Source organism: Perca flavescens, chromosome 8 (genome assembly GCF_004354835.1).
Source record: "Perca flavescens isolate YP-PL-M2 chromosome 8, PFLA_1.0, whole genome shotgun sequence".
Lineage (NCBI taxonomy): Eukaryota > Metazoa > Chordata > Actinopteri > Perciformes > Percidae > Perca > Perca flavescens.
The window spans coordinates 4,369,907-4,389,320 of record NC_041338.1 but is presented as its reverse complement, the minus strand read 5'-3'; the positions used below and the strand labels follow the sequence as shown (position 1 = coordinate 4,389,320).

The following is a 19,414-nucleotide window of genomic DNA, read 5'->3' as shown; positions in this document are numbered from 1 at the left end:
GAACTATTTGCGGTGGTCATTTGAATTGTTTAAGAGAAAATGGCGATTGTTGTTAGTTCTTATGGTGACAACACATGTCAATGGGGCCGTGAAGTGTGTCACACTCACTAGTTTGTTTTTCTTGCTGACTTACCAATATAAATATGGAGCAATTACATTCAGCAATCCCCAATTCCTCTCTAGCAGCAGGGTAACTGACATAGTGCACCAGAGACTTTTCTCCATGATTTGTGCTACTTTACTGCTCGTTTGTCGCGATACCTTACGTCAGTAAGTCTGTGACTTGCCGCAAATTGATTTATACGTAAGTTAGCCTGCTCCAACGGTCACAGTTCTCTGCAATGGCAAAGGTAGACATAAAAATGGTCCGCCGCTCTGACCATCCTGCTATGTTGATTTGAATGTGAATGTCCGCTCTACTCTCATTTTAATTCTATTGTCATAGCTCTATGACGGAAAGAATCGATTATTTTTTTCCTCATTTAAGCACTCTTGATATGTGTGAAGGAGCTGCTAGAGGAGGGGTCAAGAGATAGGAGGATGAGCAGGTGGGATGTCACCGGTTGACAGATGGCTCAGTTTGGCAGATACGCATCACGTATGCCATACCGTATGATGTATCTAATCACAGCCCCTACTGTGTGAGGATAACCCAGCAATAGTTGCTTGAGTGTTTATTAAAAAAACAAACAGTTTAATTGTAGATACAGAATTTTCATGTCTTACATTTTTTCTTTTTCTTCTTATGATCAAAATGCAACATTTACACATGACATTTTACCCAATCACTAGAGAAATGCTAGAGAGAGCTAGAGGGCATTATGATGGCGGAAATGTGACTGTGATCACTAAGGCATTAAATCCCCCTCCAATCTATCATCTCCACCCTTTCCCTGTGATTTCAGTCCAATATGGAAACCTTTTCACAATGTTGATGGATCTGTTAATGATCAGTGGGTCCCTTCACTTACTCTCTCCTTCTTTACAGTGTTTCACTAGCCTAATGGTTTCTCAGCACACATGCTAAGCTGACCTACATACTGCAGGATGTTTATTTTCAATCATTTGGGTTTGTTAGGTGTGCTCAAATCATTAAAAGTTTCCTGTTTCCGAGCTGCATCTGTAGCATGTCTGTCAATTTCTGCAACACACATAATTCTGCTTGCTTATTGCAACTCTGCTTCCTTATTATTGCTCCGGATACTACAGCCTCCAAGATCGTTCAGCTTTTGGGGTCCCTTTCTTCAGCTATGGACCTTTTTCACGGCAGACATTTTGACTTGTCATATTAGGAAAAGCACAGCTAAAATGAATAACCTTAATGATTGCTCAAATCCATCATGTGTCCCAGTAAGCTATTTCAGTGAGTCAGCATGCACAATACCAGGGCCTCTCCTAAGTGGAATGCAGCCATCATTAATGGTTTTGAATACACCTGTGCTTTTCCTACTATGACATGTCAACACGTCTGCCGTGAAAAAGGTCTATACAGCCCAAACTGTGAAATCTGGGTGTTAAATTTTGTATCATAACATGTTTCTTGATCAACATATAAAATCACTATCCTCCACATGGTTCTTTCAACTGAGAAACATTGCTAAACTTAGAGCTGTTGTTTCGCAATCTGAGTTTGAGATGATCATTCATGGTTTTATATCATCCCGGCCTGATTACTGCAACTCTGTTTTCACCTGCCTCAGCAAGTCGTCCCAGGACCGTCTACAACTCTGCTGCAAGGCTGTTCACCAGGTTCACCAGGATGTGGCACATCACTCCTATTTTATTCTTGTTACATTGGCTTCCGATCAAGTTTAGGATCCAATTTAAAATTCTTGTTCTAAAGCCTTGCATGGTCAGGCACCTGTTTATATCTCTGACCATCTGTACACTACTAACAGGTGCCTCAGGTCCTCTAACCAGGGATTACTGGTGCTCCCACGCACTCGTTTGAAAACTAAAGGTGACCGTTCCTTTGAAGTGGTCACTCCGACTCTGTGGAACGCCCTTCCTATTAACTTACGTTCTGCAGTGTAACTTTGGGTTTTTTGTATTTTAATCGTTTACCTTCATTGGTATTTTATTTATTTTCGCTTGCTCATTTTCTGTTTGGATCCTACTGTATTTTAACAAATCATCATGTGAAGCACTTTGTGACTTTATCTGTAAAAGGTGCTTTATCAAATAAACGTATTATTATTATTATATTCTAAAGTGGTTCGTTGAATAGTGTAATGATTCCAAATAGCAGCTATTGCCAATACACAAAGAGTTTGAAGTTACCTATCTCTTGACCCCCTCCTTTTCGCTCATAACAGAAGCGAGGCTTGTCACTATTGAAAAATGCTCTCCTTAAGAAGACTGTCCTTACTCCAGCCAACGCTAGCAGTCACGAGGCTTGTGTTAAAGCACTTCAATTCACTATGAACAGGAGTGGCGCAGCGCTGCTCATCATTCAAGCTCTTCATTTTCTTCATGTAAAAAAGGTGCTCTGGTGAGACACGAGGGTTACTGGATACAAAACCATACATTGTCTTTCAACAAAGTGTGTTAGTGCTTTACTATCAAGTTACACCAACTACCATGTTGCACTGACGACAACCTAAGAGGTGCAGCACAGACAGAGCAGTTGCATCCAGTCTGTAATCAATGAGATGCATGCAAACGCACATTCCTGGTGGTGTCTGATTGTTGTAATGCAAGAAAAAATTGATTCTCACTGTGATAACAGTGACTCGTACTATTTTAAACCCCTGCAAAGTATTTTGTTGTCTGATAAACCTACAAACATATTAACCCACACAGCCCCCACCATTGTTTGGCTGTTTTTGGGCCGAACGCCCACATGCATGTAGCCCGAGTGGGGAGTTTTTCACTTGGCAGCCTGGCCTACAATGGAGATTATTTAATGTAAAAGAGTTAGCTGAGAAGCCCGAGGCACAAAACACACACATCCGTATCCGTACCTGAGACTGGGCTTTTTTTGGAAAACCTTTATTTGGGGTTGGGCAGCTGATGAGTTATGGGGGGTTTGCTAACCAATCTGAGAAGTCATTGGAAACTGTTTGGGAAAGAGCAGGCACTATATCTGGCTGGTGATTTAATGAACTGTCTGTTATGTCCACCATTGTTGTTTTGAACAGAAGAGACAAGACAAAGACAAACAGTCGCTGCCGTCACACACACTTAAACCACACCCGTAGCTGCCAGTGGCTCCTCACCGGACGCTGATTGGTTCGGTTAGCTGGTAGTTCAGACACAAGGGCATTGCTTAAAGCAAGTGTGCTGTGGGCGGTTATGCTATTACCATGGTTAACTAAAAACGTGTTAGTTATGCCAACATGCACTCTTGTGCCATTGTGTTTTAAAGTAATTGTAACCTATATTTAGGGTTGGGTATCGTTTGGATTTTTACGATTCCGATGCCGAACCGGTACTTTTAAAACGATTCAGATTCCTAAACCGATTCTTCAAAAACTGAAAAGAAAAGGCTTTTACGTCCATTTTGGTGAGCCCAGAACGGACGTAAAATATGGAATTTTAAAAATAGCCTACATTTACGGTAGCTAGCTAACGGTAGACTACAGAGAAAGTGTGATATTTTTGCGTTCGTTTTGGAGCGACAGATAAAATATTTCAGTCGACACATTTAGTGGAATCGAAATGAGGAACCAAAATTTGCGTTCTAATCCGATCCGATTCCTACCGGTTGTGTACCCAACCCTACCTATATTATATATATTTTGGACATGAGATCTGTCCCAGTCTGTCAATCAACTCCTGTAACATAAAACCAATAAATCTCCCTTCCCTCTTGGAGTAGGGTTAGGATTGAAGTTTCAACCTGGAATTATAACTGCAAGCTACCATATTTTTGACCCAAACTTAGTCTGACAGACTACATAAGCTTTACATCTGAAGTAAATGTAATGTATTGTACATTTTCTTGAGAATTGACCACAGTGCATGCAGTCATCCTAGCTATCTTTTCCAGTTGACTGTAAGTGAACTTGCACATGAATAACGTGAGTTAATTTTTAATGACTTGTTAAAACAAAATACCTGCCGCTAAATTCATTTATTCACATTATTATTTACTATTCACAGACGGAACTCAACTGCAACTTGGATGCATTTCTAAACGGGTCACTTTGGACAATCATACAATGTGAAATGTTAAATAAAAACAAACTGAGTAAAACAGCATGAAGCACGTCTTTGAATTAATGCATCACATTTCTGCATACAACCGAGTTGTAAGTTTTGCTCCGCTGTGTATCTGCTGTTACCATTCCTACCATTCTCCTCTCTGAGAATCACTTGAAACCACACTATAATGGTCCGTTTCCATGGGAACACCCACCCTTTGTTTTTCAAGAGGGGTTAAAGTGCTGTTTTTCCCTGCATTATTTTTTAAATTGAATAAATGTAATTTGAAGAGAACATGGGTCAATGAAAAGTCAAGGAACTTTTTAGTTGTCCAATTTGAATTGTAAAAATAAATAAAATAAATTGGCATCTTGATTTTCCCTTCCCAGTGTTAAGAGAAAAAAGAGAAACTATTAAACACATTCTTTTTTTTAATGAAAAACATTAGTTATTCTATCCCCCTGTCTGTGCCTGTCAGGTTTTTCTGCTCACAAAGCGTGTGTTCATGTGCATTGATTTGACCTGTCCTTTGTTCTGTGTGTTGCAGGTTGCCCGTGTAGGGGGCCAAGAGGATGGAGGCCGTGAGGGCTGTGTACCTGGCTTCCAGGTCAAACACTACCAGGTGGCGTACAGTGAAGCTTTCCAGAAAGGCCAGGCGCTTATACAAGGTCAGTGCACACGGACAGAACAAACGGAACTTTTTGTGCTTTGCTTTAAAGCTTTAGTGCGTGACTTTTTATCTATTCATGAACGTCCGTTACATTCAAGCCATTGTCATATGAGTTGCTACAAAGCTAATTAAGATTATCAGCCCCACACAACGCTCTCTGTATTTCTCAGTATGGCTACGTTTAGAAAATGGTGTCCTCCGGCAAATTTTGCGTGTAGAAAATCGAGTGAAGATAATGACCTCTTCTGAAGAGTCCATGTTTTTTTTAATTCCTCCGTGTCCTCCTTGGCTACTAGCAACTGCGTGGGGGAGGGGCGGGGGCTGTGCGCGATCACGGAAGGCTTGTATCATGTGGATGCGCCGACAGTTTTGTTGTCATTACTTAAGCCCCGTTTACACGAAGGGAAGACGCAGATATTTTCCTGCGGTTTGGCCTCTCATTTACACGAAAACCCTGTTTTTATCACAGAAAACGATTATTTCTAAAAACCGAGAAAACCGAGAGGTTGAAATGTCCGTTTATGAAAATAGCCGGCCACGTGTAAACGTAGCATTAGAATTCCTCATTGTGGAGACAGAAACTACGCACTATAGCCTTAAAGTTTACTCTAGAGCAGGGGTCTTCACATGTTAAGGCCAAGGACCCCTCAACTGAAAGATAGACAGAGCAGGGACCCCTTACCATATATAATGTATTTCTCTAATTGAGTTGCACATTAAACTTGGCCTACAATAATGTGTAGGGCTGCCGAGGGCCTTTAGATATACCTTTTTTATGGTGCATACAATACTAATGTGTTAAAATAATAATTGTTGACATATTCATATATATATATATATATATACATCGTGTTTTAATGTTAAAATGTGAAAAAGTAACAATCTTTGGATGGCTACCTTATTTATAGGCCAGTAAGACTATCATCAATGTTGTGTTAATTAAAAAAAGATGTATGTTAACAAATAAGATGTTGGATTCATGTTAATGTATATTTTCAGACACATACTGTGTATTATTAAAAAAAATTTTAAACTATCATACAATAATTTGGTGGCCTCCCTGCAGCAACTCTGAGGACCCACTAAGGGTCTCGGACCCCCTGTTGAAGATCTCTGCTCTAGAGGTCTTCACCGGTCTACTCGAATGCTAGAATCTGAGACCCGACCTGGTCCCAGGTCTGTGAGTGAGGGCCCATGCTCAGGAGGTGAACGAGCAAACGTATAGTTATTAGTTTAAAAATTTGCAAACAGACAAAGTATCGTATCTATGATAATGCTAGATGCCCCAAAACTGTAAAGCCGATTCTAAACGAGCCACGTTTGTTATGATCCTTCACCGTGAAAGCAAGTGGACTTTAAAAGCTGAAATAATGATTGGTTTAACCCTGCTGTTTCAATCAGAAAGAGAGGAACACTTGAATTTAATTATTAACAACTTTCTTGGCAAGGCACAGGGTTACTAGGTAACTAATTAAATAAGACACATTTTGTGTTGACAACTTGTAAGTTAACGTTTACTTGTTAATAGAGAAGAGGAAGAAAAAACTTTGTCACATACAGTACAATGTAGTGAAATTCAATCTCTGCATTTAACCCATCCTAAGCATTAGGAGTGCGTGCGTGCGTGCGTATGTGTATAGTTTAGTTTGTTTTACACATTCATTAGAATTAATGTGAATTCTTGTTAAAAATAGGAGATAGGACAGGCTGTGTCTTAGCCGCACAAAGATAACAACAACAACAACATAATGTGTGTCTGCAAATAAATTATTCTCCTTGATTGGATGAAATTCACAAAAGTGAATCTTCTTTTCCTTCTTCTTTTGTTCCTTTTTTAAGTGTGTGTGTGCTCACATGCATGTGTGTTTGCCTTGTGCGCTTATATTTTGCCGCCGCTTCACAGTCCCCGTACACTAGCTACCATGCTCGAGTCGGCTTAGCCTTTCGCAGAACTCAGTCCCCAAGAGCCTAGGACTTGCATTTTTATTTTTTTTTATAATGCAGAAATATGTGTTTGATCTCAGCAGGTTTATAATCAAACCGTTAAAGGATTGAGAAGAAGTTGAGAGGAAGGTTATGGAGGTTCATTGCAGATTGGTCGCCGTTGTGGAGGCTTGGTTCCATTTCTTAGCAAGCAGCCCTGCCCCCCCCTACTGACTGCAGTTGCCGGTCACATTCCCCGCAGACTCCTGCATTGCGAAACTCAGTCCACAGAAGTACAATCTCAACTCCATATTGCTGCCACAACTTATTGGTCCAATCTGCTCCTCTGGGACCCTCTGGCAATGCTTACCTGCACAGCTTCACTTCGTCTCCATAGAGATCAGCAATAACGTCTGCTGGCTAGCAGCTCCTCTGGGGTTGTGATCATGGCCGCCGGCACGTCTCTCCACAGAGATCGACAAGATGCAGTCAGCTAACGGCAGTTTTAAAGCGGAGCCGATTTCAAATGCTCAATAATGAATTCACTTTTGCACGAAGTTTGTTGTTTTACGTGTGCAATGTGATGAAATACAATGGAAATATGTAAATTCCAATGGTAATAATTCATAGTTTGTTAATGCAGTCTGTCATTTATTGTGCAGCTTGTTTTCATTCCCCGCTCGTTATTCAGCCACTTTATTTATTTCATCATCCTACTGTGTTGCTCTACACATTACGAGGCTACATTGGAGGAATGCCATTAACTGCTTTAATGACATGCACACAATGTGCTGTATCTATATACACAGGAGTAACACATTTACTTCCTTCATTGCTGGAGTGTCATGCAGTGCCTGTAGAGGTGTTCTTGCATGTGAAGGATGATAAATTAAGATCTGAAACCCTCAGGCACTCAGGCCTCAGATTCGGATTCCAATTACCTTACACTCTAAATCATCCCTCTTAAGTGTATTCGTTGGATGATCACTTAACTAGTGGACTGAAGTAAATTACTGAGACGACAGAATAAAGTTAACACTTCTTTAGTAACAGCATTTTAAAATATACAAATACATGTGCTGGCCAAAACATGCGGGCCATAACTGTGACTCCTCGTGTCCACCAAGTTATGAGCAATAGTTACAAAGTTCCACTCCTTTTCATTCTCCTCTGTGTCCTCAGAATGGGTGGGATTGCTTCATGCACACTAGTCCGGTAGAAGTCTGGTTTCACTCCAAATGGGTTGACAGAATCCCTCTGTCTTCTTCCTCTTCCCCTTTTTCATGACCTTTCCTGTGTTGCTGCTTATCTGCACCCTTAAAGTGCCCATATTATGAAAAAAAATCCCTTTTTCTGGGATTTGGGGTGTTATTTTGTGTCTCTGGTGCTTCCACACGCATACAAACTTTGAAAAAAATCCATCCATGCTTTTTTGAGTGAGATACGGTTTTTGAATGTGTCCTGCCTTCAGTCTCCGCGTTAGCATGCTACCTTGTTCTCAATGGCAAAGCACTGCTACAACAAACACAAGTTCACCATAATCTACAAAAGAACTACTTACATGTGCGCCCTCGTTTAGAAGTCTCCCAGCTAATCCTGCCTTGTAACTGACTGAAGTTGGAGAAACAGGCTTTCTTTTACTGTCTATGGAGCTAGCTGACATGATCTAAATCTGAGCTACTGCGCATGTGTGAGTGCAATCAAAGATAGTACAGAAGAAGAAAAGAGGTCTCACTCTGTAGCTAAAACAGAGGCCAGGTGAAAAGAGGATCTGCAGCAGTGAGAGAGAGCTGTGCAGTACAACAAAAATATGGTGTTTTTTGAAAATTAAACCATTTTAAACCTATTCTGGTACAACCTTAAAATACAGTTATGAACCTGAAAATGAGCATAATATGGGCGCTTTAAACCATGAAGGCGTAAACAAATTTTATGACTTCAGCTTAAAGGTGCAGTAGGTAAGACTTATAAAACTAACTTTCTGTCATATTTGCTGAAACTGACCCTATGTTCCAGTAGAACTACATGAAGCAGGTCATTTAAAAAAAATCTGGCTCCTCTGGCACCACCTACAGCCTGTTGTGCGATTCGCAAAAGTCCACAGCTCCCTGTTCAGATGCACCAATCAGGGCCAGGGGGCTGTCTAACTGCGTGTCAATCACTGCTCATGCACATGCATTTATTCTCCCTTGTGGGGGGAGGGGCTTAGGAGACTGTTTTCGGCTTTAGCAGAAAGGGGCGAGGGACTGAGAAGTTGTCTATGTTCAAATTGTTTGGCTAAGCCCTGGATCTTCCCACCTACAGCACCTTTAACTTTCTGTGCATCAGGGACATTCCTTGACCCACTTCCTCAATGACTAACACAGCTCTTTTGCAATGAGCACATACACACAGATAGGCACATTAGACACTTACACTATAATTTGAATAATATGATACCTTTAGGTAAAATAGATGTCTAAAATAATAGAAATATCTTTCACATGGCACGCCATTGAAAGTCAGCTTTTCCAACTGAAAATACATAGTTTCCTACCTAGACAGCGAAATATGACAAATCTGAGCATTTTCTCCTTCAATCTATTTTTTTCCTGCTTTATTGTGTTTGATTCGGTCAGCCGGTGATGCATTTTGTCATCTGGAGGTTCAGTGGCGCGTGTAGTAGGAGACAGAACTCAGTTCTGCTTTAGTGCTCTGCTCTGGGACCAGAGTGGTTCTATTACCTTGAATATGCTCCTGTCAGCAGAAACACCTCTCACCATGGGGGGTGTCCCAGTGCTCACAAGTCATGGACAGAAGCGATAGGCATGCCAGTGTTCACACACAATGCGCTTACTCACACGCACACACATCCAAACATAAATATATGTGCATGCTTAGAGGGGATATTCATGAGACACACAAAGATGAAAGCTTGCATGCATACTGCAAACTGTGTTGTGTTGTTGTTTTGTTTACAGCTGCACATAACTGCACAGTAACAGCAAGTGCTATACAGTTTTTGATCATAGTAAGTGTCTCTTAAAAATTCAAAGCACTTGCACTTTGCAAAACGCCTCAGGAGGTACTGGCATGTCGAAAAATCAACATATAAAAGTACAAAGGAAACAAATAAGGCACATGATTTCAGCATTCAGCCTGAAATATGTGTAGGTAGTTCCATAACAGTGATCAAAGTGATATAACATTATGTGTACATGTCAGTGGGTCAGTTTTGTGCATATGTTTGCTTGTGTGTGTATGTGATTTAAAAGGAAATGGAAAAGGGAATGCCACACGCATTCAGCAATATGTATGGATTTCAGATTGAGTGTTGATACTATTTTACCTTCCGTCCATTTAGTTAAATTTGAACAAATTGTCTGCTGAGTGTGAGCATGATTCACACTGAGTGCCAGAGGCTGCAGCCAGGCCCAGTGACACATGCAGATTTATGTAAATTCTGCTCAGCCCTGTGCCACCTGCTGTAGACCTCCCTGTGTAATTACCATTGGAGGGGCGGTCTGTTAGCGAGAGATACCTGTTGGCGCAGCCCGGGGTTCAAGGACATCCACCTCGTCTAATGGCCATACCTGAGAAGCTAGCGCACGCACGTATTGTACAGTGTGCAAACATTCACTCTTTCTCCGGCTTTCTCACTCCTGCTCCTCCTGTTCCGTTTGCCACTCCATCATGAACATTTCCTCTCTCTGGTCCTGGTTTTTCTACTTGTCTTTCTGTTTTGTTTCTTCCTCCGTTCACTCCAGCTCTCCTCCTGCTCAGCTGGTCGCATGCTTACATGAAAAATGGATGCATCTGAAAAAAAGAAGTGTACATGCAAAAGAAAAAGCGTAGGTCAAGGGTGGCCATGGAGAACACTTCTCTCTCTTTCTCAACTCGTGAGCTCCGACGACTCATCATTTCGAACAGCATAAACGTCAGTCTCTTCAGAAAAACGCAATTGTGCGATCGCATATTTCAATGTATAATCAGCCAAGTCCAAGTCCGCATATTTATTAGGGGGCCACATTTTTTCAAATACGCCACACTTTCGCTGCATAAATTGGAGATTTCCACGCAAAATATGCGGGGCTTGCATGATTTCATAATCCCCGCATTTTCGTTGCAAAAAAGTCACATATATCTTCAGAAAGTTGAAAAATGTTGTTTACTTCACACAAGAGCAGCCATTTTTCCCTGTTGCCATGGGAACGTTATGAAGTGACATAATTACGTGTAAATTCCCGCAATTTTTGCAAGTTCCCGCAATTTCATCGCATTTTTTAAGAAAATGTGCCATATAATCAAGGATTTTTTCCCGCAACAATCACAAAAAAACTCCATTTGCTCCATTTCTACCATTTGCTCCATTTCTACCCTTGCTAGATTGTGTGATTTGTGTGTTCTGTTGATTGTGTCTTATTTCAATCAGTGAAACTGACCTAATGCTCATTTGAGGTTAACCATTTATCCACTTCTTGTTTTGCCCACGACACCGTCAACGTTTGTCATGTCAAATCACTTTTAATCCAAATATCTGGACGTGATTTGAAGGATTAACGCTAAAACCTGTACATCTGCACTGCTAGATTGAAGTGTTATACAATTAACCTCACATTGCCTAGAGCCTACAGTTCAATTTGAAAACCCTTGAATACAAAAAAAATCGAAAAGTCCGGAAATTGCTTTTTCGCAAAGGAGTTGAGTTTACTAAGGTGTAAGAGATGTTTAACCCGATGGTGACGACTGCCATTTTTTGCTGACTAATGAATGAAATGAAAAATGGACTCCAATACATAAAATAACAGTGCTCAACGGACTTCATCCTTTATTCGATTAATATGCAATGCCGTCAATTCAAAGGCTTTCTCTGTTTCAATGCAACAGCAACCACTGCACACACAACACATTCTGTTGATGCACAGTCAACAGACTGTTTTTCTAAAAGGGACATGTCTTAAAATCAAAGAAGGAATTCAAATGTGGGCTTCACCTTCATACATTTTACAAAACAAAATGGTTCTTGAGCGTGTTTCACATACCAAACGACGTCTCCACAGGGTCGAGATGCATTAGGGAGGCCAGGTGGTGAATGACATTTACTGAAAGGATAAATTAGTTTCTGAAAAAGTTACTTTATTCGTTCTTTCTCTCAGTGGGTTCTGCCATGGTGAAAAACGAGAAATACAGCAACGAGATGTATTGATTCTGAGATGGTGTTATAGCTCACCTTAGTTTTGCGAGCTGTTTGTTTCTTGCCTTGCCGCTGCCTTCTCAGAGGTGGCAGTAAAGTTGATGCAGTTTGCTGTCACCGACCTGGCAGGCTGTCAGAAATAATGGCACTTCATACTATCCATAGCGCAGTTAGTGTGCAGAAAGTGAACTTCTTCATGAGCATTTATTGCCAGCATGCCGAAGACATTACGTTCTGTTAATTTATGCAAACCTTAGGTGAAACTACGGTTTGAATTCTATGGTGTACTGGGAAGCTATAGGGCATATGATGCCGAAAGCCAATAAAAATGTGAAAAAGAAATGAGGAGAGCCACCTTATCTGTACCCTGCAGAGCAAGACCATGGCTCTGTGGCTGTTCTACAATCCCACCACCAAACATGATTACTCCTAAAAACATGGCAGCCTTTAGCATTCTCTGTAGCATCACTCACATCCCTTAATCAAGCATTCCATAAGATGTGACTTTAAAAAAAATATACACAAAGGAGGTGGGACTCCAGGCTTGGCATTGCGAGCAGTAAGACCTCCGCTCTGTGTTCGGCAGCAGTGTGTGGACTCTCCTGGCTGGCACTAGGCCCGAGGCATATTAACTGCACTGAGCTCAGAAAGACCTCCTTGTTGGCACGCTTCTTGTCTATCGCTCGTGTTGCCTCCGACTTTATCATCGAGGCAATTTAAAAGTGCTTGAATTTGGATATAGCCTAGTGGTTTTAGATAAATTGGACAAATGGAACAGCTCTCTCATCTGTTTATAATGTATTACTCACTTCATTCTGTTATCGAACCCATCCATCCCCTTAACCCTTTTGCGTTGTCATTGAGTAGCTCATTATTTCCCTGCTGTTACTTTAGATATGATGCTCTCCAGTAAAACATTGAATTATATCTACCGGCTAACACAATAAGAGCATATTTTATCCACCTGTTTATTGATGTGGCTCAGTAAAATGCCATTGTGTTTCGGGGCCTATAGCCAAGTGTTTTTGTCTTGTGGCATTTGCATAAACTAAAGCAAAAAAAAAAAATCAATTATAACGGAGATTCACTGCATGGAGAAAGAGAAAGGCTATAAACAGACAACCTGTATTGTGAGTTAGGAAAAGCTGAGTCCCACACAGTGGTGCCCTACTTATTAATGCTGGCAATATAAGCTCCCTTGCATACCCTCAACCCACCACTGCCACCACCTCACTCAATGCCACCCCAAGCATTCACCTACTACACCCACTCTGTCATCCAGAGACTGCGGGAGGGATGGATTGATGTTCTGCCCCGCTTCTCTCTGCATGGCAGGGTGCACATCCTGATCGTGCCACTCTCACGCCTGTAATGGAGCAGCATTTATTACCTTCTGTAGCCCGAGTCATCAGGACCTGCAGCTTCTTTTCCGGTGTATTTTTAATTTGACCATAAATCAAGGTACTCTTTTGACAAATGACTGTAATTACAGGAAAGGCCATTACTGGTAGGGGTATGCAAGTGTGTGTGTCTGTGTGTGTGTTTGTGTGTGTGTGTGTGTGTGTGTGCACATGTGTATGCGAGTGTGTGGGCGGGTCTTTCTACATACCTTATGTTTGTGAATCTGAGCATTGTATGTACAATATATTTTCCATGGGCATGGTATTTATTTGTAACGGCTAAGGAGTGAACCAATAGACAGAATCCATGTGGGTCCCTGGTGGATCTGGCTAACTGCTACGGTCGAGCCTATACGGGTCAACTTGCGAAGGAGGGATTGATGATGCAGAAAGAGGAGAGTAAATGGTAGAGGAGAGGACAGGAGAGGAGAGAGAGAGGAACTGAAGTGGCAGCAAATCCTGACCGAAAAAAACGTTGTTTTGGCCATAATTTCTATTCTCACCAAGTTAATTGCTGACATTTGGGAACATGACCAAAAATCTCAAGGGGAAAGAAACGCAAGTGGTCAGACAGTCCATGCAAGTTCTAAACTTATTTGGAAGAGTAATGAATGTGATAAAATGATTATCCAAACTGTTAACTGGCTCCACTTTGACCAACTGTGCTTCCCTGAGTTGTACACATACAAAGATATTATTCCTGACATTATGGGTGCAGTCACTTTTGGTTTTACCTCCCCGTAAAGTGGTTTACATAATCATCAAACTTGTTGAAAATGATGGCTAAAACTAAGTTTTGATAAACGCAAACTCTCCTATACACCTGCAATAACAGATTTGTTGGCTAATTGGAAGCTGTGGAAACGAGCTGTGCACACAACACTGACATCATCTTTAAAGTTGATATGGCGAACTTGCTTGCAAACCTTGTGAATAAAAGTCCAATATTCACTCTCTTTTTAGTTCTGTTTTGCTCTCTATTAACTTCTGAGGGAAATATAGGTCTCTCAGCGGCTTACAGGTCCCATGACATGCTGCTTTTTGGATACTTTTATATAGGCCTCAGTGGTCTGGAGCTTTTTCCTTTAAAACATCTGCCTGCTGTGGCCAAAAAAACGATGCTACAGTATGAGAGCGGTGAGAGTGAATCAAAACTGTAAAGCTGCGGGCCAGAAAACCGAAAGAATGAGCTGAAAGATCCTCCGTAGAGCTGATGGTTGCAGAGTTGGGCAATATTTAGTGACAATTGTCTGTGGGTTCGTCACTGCAAGCAAAACCTCCCATATACACATAGATTTGATTCATTGTTAATTAATAGGCTACAGGAACATTGATAATAGCGGATTTTATTAGTCAATTTCTCGTCGGGGAAAAAAGGACATGCAGTCAAGAACAACAAGGCACATCAGCTCGGGATTGACAATGTGACTAGATGAACTACATTAGGTGACTTTATCGATGCTAAAGGGTATTTTCAATTGATTATATGTTCGGGGCTGCACGCTAGCCACACTGAGTGGATCGGCGTGTATCTACCCTTCACCGAGAGGCGTGGGTAGCCCGCTGAACCCCACTCGTGATAGGGATTTCACATGAATGAGGAATTTCCAGTAAGCGCGGGTCATAAGCCTGCGTTGATTAAGTCCCTGCACTTTTAAATAACTTTTAATGAAAAAAATCTAAACCAAACCGAAGCCCTATTCTTGTTAAAAGCACCACTTCTGTGAAGCTAACTGGCACGCACAATCTAACGTCTAATGTATCTAAACAGACATTAATTAAGAAGTTGCCCATACTTTTAGAGTTACGCAGCACATTCGCCAGTAGTCATTCTTGATGCCTGCTATCTCAAACATCTCTCTCAGATAAGGCCAAGGATGATCTGGAATGTCTTGCTGCTTGTCTGCCGAATCTCTGGGATCTCAGTTTTCTTCATTTTCAATCATGTCGCCATCCATACTTCTATGTGCTAACGTTACCACCATCAAGCCACAATGATTGGCCGCCAAATCTGTCGAGTCGTCTTGTAGTGGTGCGTCAAATGCAACGGACGGTATATTCCCATCCAATTAGATTGAATTTGGTATTGGTGACACAAAAAATAATAACATTAACGCCACTGAATCTATTTGAAACTAAAGTAAAAAGCCAATTTTGTAAAATGTAAGGAGTAGAAAGTACTGATATTCGTGTTAAAAATGTAAGGAGTAAAAGTAAAAAGTTGCCACAAATATAAATATTAAAGTAAAAATATCTGAAAAATCTACTTGAGTACGAAGTATTTGTACTTTGTTACTTCCCATCTCTGTCCCTCACAAATGAATGCATAAAACGTCACCAAAATGAAGTATTTGAACCTCATAATTAAATACAAAATGAGGGAAAAACTGCAAAAAGGTCAACATTTTGTAAAAAACACTTCCACTAGGCTGGCTACGGGCCTTTGAAACTTGACTATCTAGAGGAAGTTAAAGTCGGGACAGGGTTTCCGTAGGTTTTTCATCTTGTATGACATTCGGATGGATATACAGTATCGGCGCACCTGCTGCTATCTGTGAATTGGCATCTTGGTCCACTGGCACCAGCAGGCCTGAGAGGCATCAGGGGCACAGGGACAGTAGTGCCAAGACCCCATCTGCAATCATGATACAACTGGCAATCGTTTGATATACTATCTCTCTCTCTCTCTCTCTCTCTCTCTCTCTCTCTCTCTATATATCGCTGTCTCTTCTGTTTCCATCCTCTGTCTCTCCCACTTTCTCTTTCCGTCTCGCTCCCCTGAAGAAGATCACTCTTGCTTCCTTCCTATACGCGTGTGTCGTCTCTGCCTAACCTACTTAACAGGGAAGAAATTTACATTTCTGATGCAAATTGCAGTACATCTGCTAGTGGGTCTAACAAACATTCACAGCACTCCTGGAATGGAGAATAAACTCCACATGTTTAATTCAAGGCAGGCTGTTCACTAAGAGCGTGTTCATCAATTAGTAACCTGATGTTTTTAATTGCAGCTTTGAAGGACTTTAGGGAGCAGGTTTTGGCAAGCAGAGAAACTATCAAGATTTATATTACATTATTCTGACCAGACATTGGCACATCTTGATTGGGAAAGAAAGTGATGGACTGAAATGATCAGAGACTGCAGTCAGTCAGAGCAGTTTGCATCAGCTGGGAAGCTGCTCCGAAACATTTTGTAGATTTGTATTAGCTGCTCCGTTCATGCTTCATCATCAGTCGCACATTCACCAATCGAATGGGGCACTGGGGGGTCCTTCCCATGGATTTATAAAAAAAAACCTTGATACTGCGTTCCTTTAAATTAAAGCTTTTCCAGACTTTCGAAATGTTATTGGACCGATATGGATCAATCTCACTGATTTACTCACTGACTCTTTTCCCACGTAAGTCTATGGGATAATGTCTTTTTGGACCCAATGGCATCACGTGATGGACACGGAAGTTGTTGTTCCACTGTTTGGCTGCTATGTCAAATTGGCTTCAAAGCCTGGCGCTCTTCCTCGGGGCCTGTAACCTGACTCCGCCAGATGGATTGCTTTGCATTTGCTCGGCATATCCATCTGGGAACTTTCCATTTGAGAACTTTTGGGAAGGGGCGGAAATACTGGTTAGCTGATTGGATGAACCATCTGTCTATCACCTATGTTGGTGATAGACGGGCCAAATCAACCAATCAGATCCACGAAGCGTATGAAAATACAAACACAAGCCCGCCCTTGCTGCTGCAGGCAAAGCATAGCTCGTTAGCTCAGCATGCAAGCAACATGTCGGTAAAGGATATTTGCCGTTTGTGTAACGAGAATTTAGGAATAAAAGACACCATTTCAGGTTCCCGGACCGCTGTCTGAAAATACTGGTTAGCTGATTGGATAAACCATCTATCTATCACCACCTAACCCACCTCAAAACCAACGCTGATTGGCCCGATCGTTTGGTTAACGGCTCCAAATTTTCTCTATCTTAAGATGCCAGACTGATCTGCGAGTGGAAAACTGGAGCTCGCGAGATCAGGACGGTCTCACGAGGCTACGGGGCCTGGTCCTTTCCCAAAAATGTTTTAACAGAGTAGATGTCATTTCCTGTATGCTGGTTTCTTTTAACAGGCGGTTTGATACTTTCATCTTGCTATACTAGCATTATAAAAAATGATGGGTACATTGTAATTTCAATGTGGTTGGCCTCAGATAACATATTTGAAGATATTAAAAAGCTAAAAGTTCAGGAATTGTATTTCGATGACTTATTCAGAGTGCTTAATAATCATTTTAATGCTCATTGTTTATTAGAACTTTAAAGGTCCCATGGCATGAAAATGTCTTTTTATGAGGTTTTGAACATTAATATGAGTTCCCCCAGCCTGCCTATGGTCCCCCAGTGGCTAGAAATGGTGATAGGTGTAAACCGAGCCCTGGTTATCCTGATCTGCCTTTGAGAAAATGAAAGCTCAGATGGGCCAATCTGGAATCTTGCTCCTTATGAGGTCATAAGGAGCAAGATTACCTCCCCTTTCTCTGCTTTGCCCGCCCAGAGAATTTGGCCCGCCCATGAGAAAGAGAGAGACATCATGGCTTGCAAACGAGCGAAGCGTGGCAGTTGGTCAAGGCCACCCCCCCCCCTCCACCTTGCCCCACCTCTCTCCTTCTCAACAACATTTAAAGCTACAGACACAGAAATGGCATATCCTAAGGAAAGCTCATTGTGGGACTGGCTCTGGTGCCTGTAATTCTGCACCAAAGCTGAATTTCGGGAAAGAGACTTATACTATAGTATTAGGAGACCACTGAGGCCTATATAAAAGCATCCAAAAAGCAGCATGTCATGGGACCTTTAAGAATCTATTTTTGCTTGCATGCATTGCAATTTCTGTTAACCTTTTAAAGCCAAGACCCCCTGGTAGCAGGGGCAACCCACAGTGCAGTTAAGAAAAGTCACTTTTTTATAACTGTCTTTTTATAAAAGCTATGAATTACAGTGGCCGACAGGGGCAAACGCACTGCAACTAGACAAAACCCAAGCAAATTAAGAAAAAAATCTTAATTTGACAACACATGCGCAGCATTTAGCAAACCGCTGCACATACACACAACAAAACCAAATACATAAACACGCTGCAAATATCGAAACAATGCTCAGTGAAAAGCACACAAACCCCGAAAACAAATCGAACGCTGCATCCAGTTTACACAATGGAAGGCGAGGTAATGTCAGAGAGAGTGGATCATTTGTTTTCCTAGTTTTTAAATTTGATTTTTGTGTTCTACTTTTCAGTAACGCATTATTATGGCTCCCGCGTAACTTCTAGGCAAGTCCTGCCCTATGAAGCAGCCCCATTGGTTGGGGTTAGGCATTGAACTCGAGTGGTTAAGGTTAGGATATAGCGACTGGTCAGGGGATAGGACCTGAACAAATCAGGTTACATTACCTTGCGTAAGCATGGACGCCTGGCCAATAGTAGCGTGTGAATGCTATTGAAGGGCGGCTCTTGCCTAGAAGTTGCGTGGGTTCCATAATAACGCTTCTGTAACATATATGGGCTAGCTAGTGTTAGCTAGCAAGCTCTTGTAGAATAATTATACGAGAGGGTTCAATTATTTGGTATACTCAATTTGATCATCTCATTAGGGTGTCAGTTGTCTAATACTTTATATTCTGAAAGTGATGCAATTGTTTTTGTGTCCTTTAAGATCATCAACCTGATTACATTGCGTTAAATAATGAGGGTTGTCATTTTATCACCGGCAGTAAATGTTCTCTAGCTCTGTATTTACACGGTCTGTTATAGGTAATGAATGTGTTCCTTTGTGTGTGAGTTTGCGATTGTAAAACTAGGTGTGTGTGTGTGTGTGTGTGTGTGTGTGTGGCTGCATGCGGTTGTTTCCTCCATTTGGAGTTATGTTTATAGTCTATAAACATGGCTTTCGTCAGCAGCAGCTGCAGAGGGCAGCCATCAAACGGTGCCGTAGTTCTCTTTCTTTCATCGTCCCAAACAAACCATCAGTGTCTGCGCCTCATTATTTTATAGCCCCCTCTCCATGCATTCCTTGTGCATTTTATTTCCTTTGCACTACAAAAAGTATTATTCTT

The 19,414-nt window shown here is 41.4% G+C and overlaps 1 protein-coding gene across 2 annotated transcripts in view; it reads left to right on the top strand.

Annotated features, from left to right (window-relative positions):
• Positions 1–19,414, top strand: part of cdh13 (cadherin 13, H-cadherin (heart)) — a 402,025-nt gene that overhangs the window by 106,619 nt on the left and 275,992 nt on the right. For both annotated transcript variants that reach the window (XR_003693189.1, XM_028585823.1), the window contains exon 2: positions 4,694–4,814. Coding sequence is in view for 1 of the 2 variants with exons in the window: in XM_028585823.1 (XP_028441624.1) it covers positions 4,694–4,814 (121 nt within the window). In the remaining variant the exon portion in view is untranslated. The remainder of the gene's footprint in view (positions 1–4,693; positions 4,815–19,414) is intronic.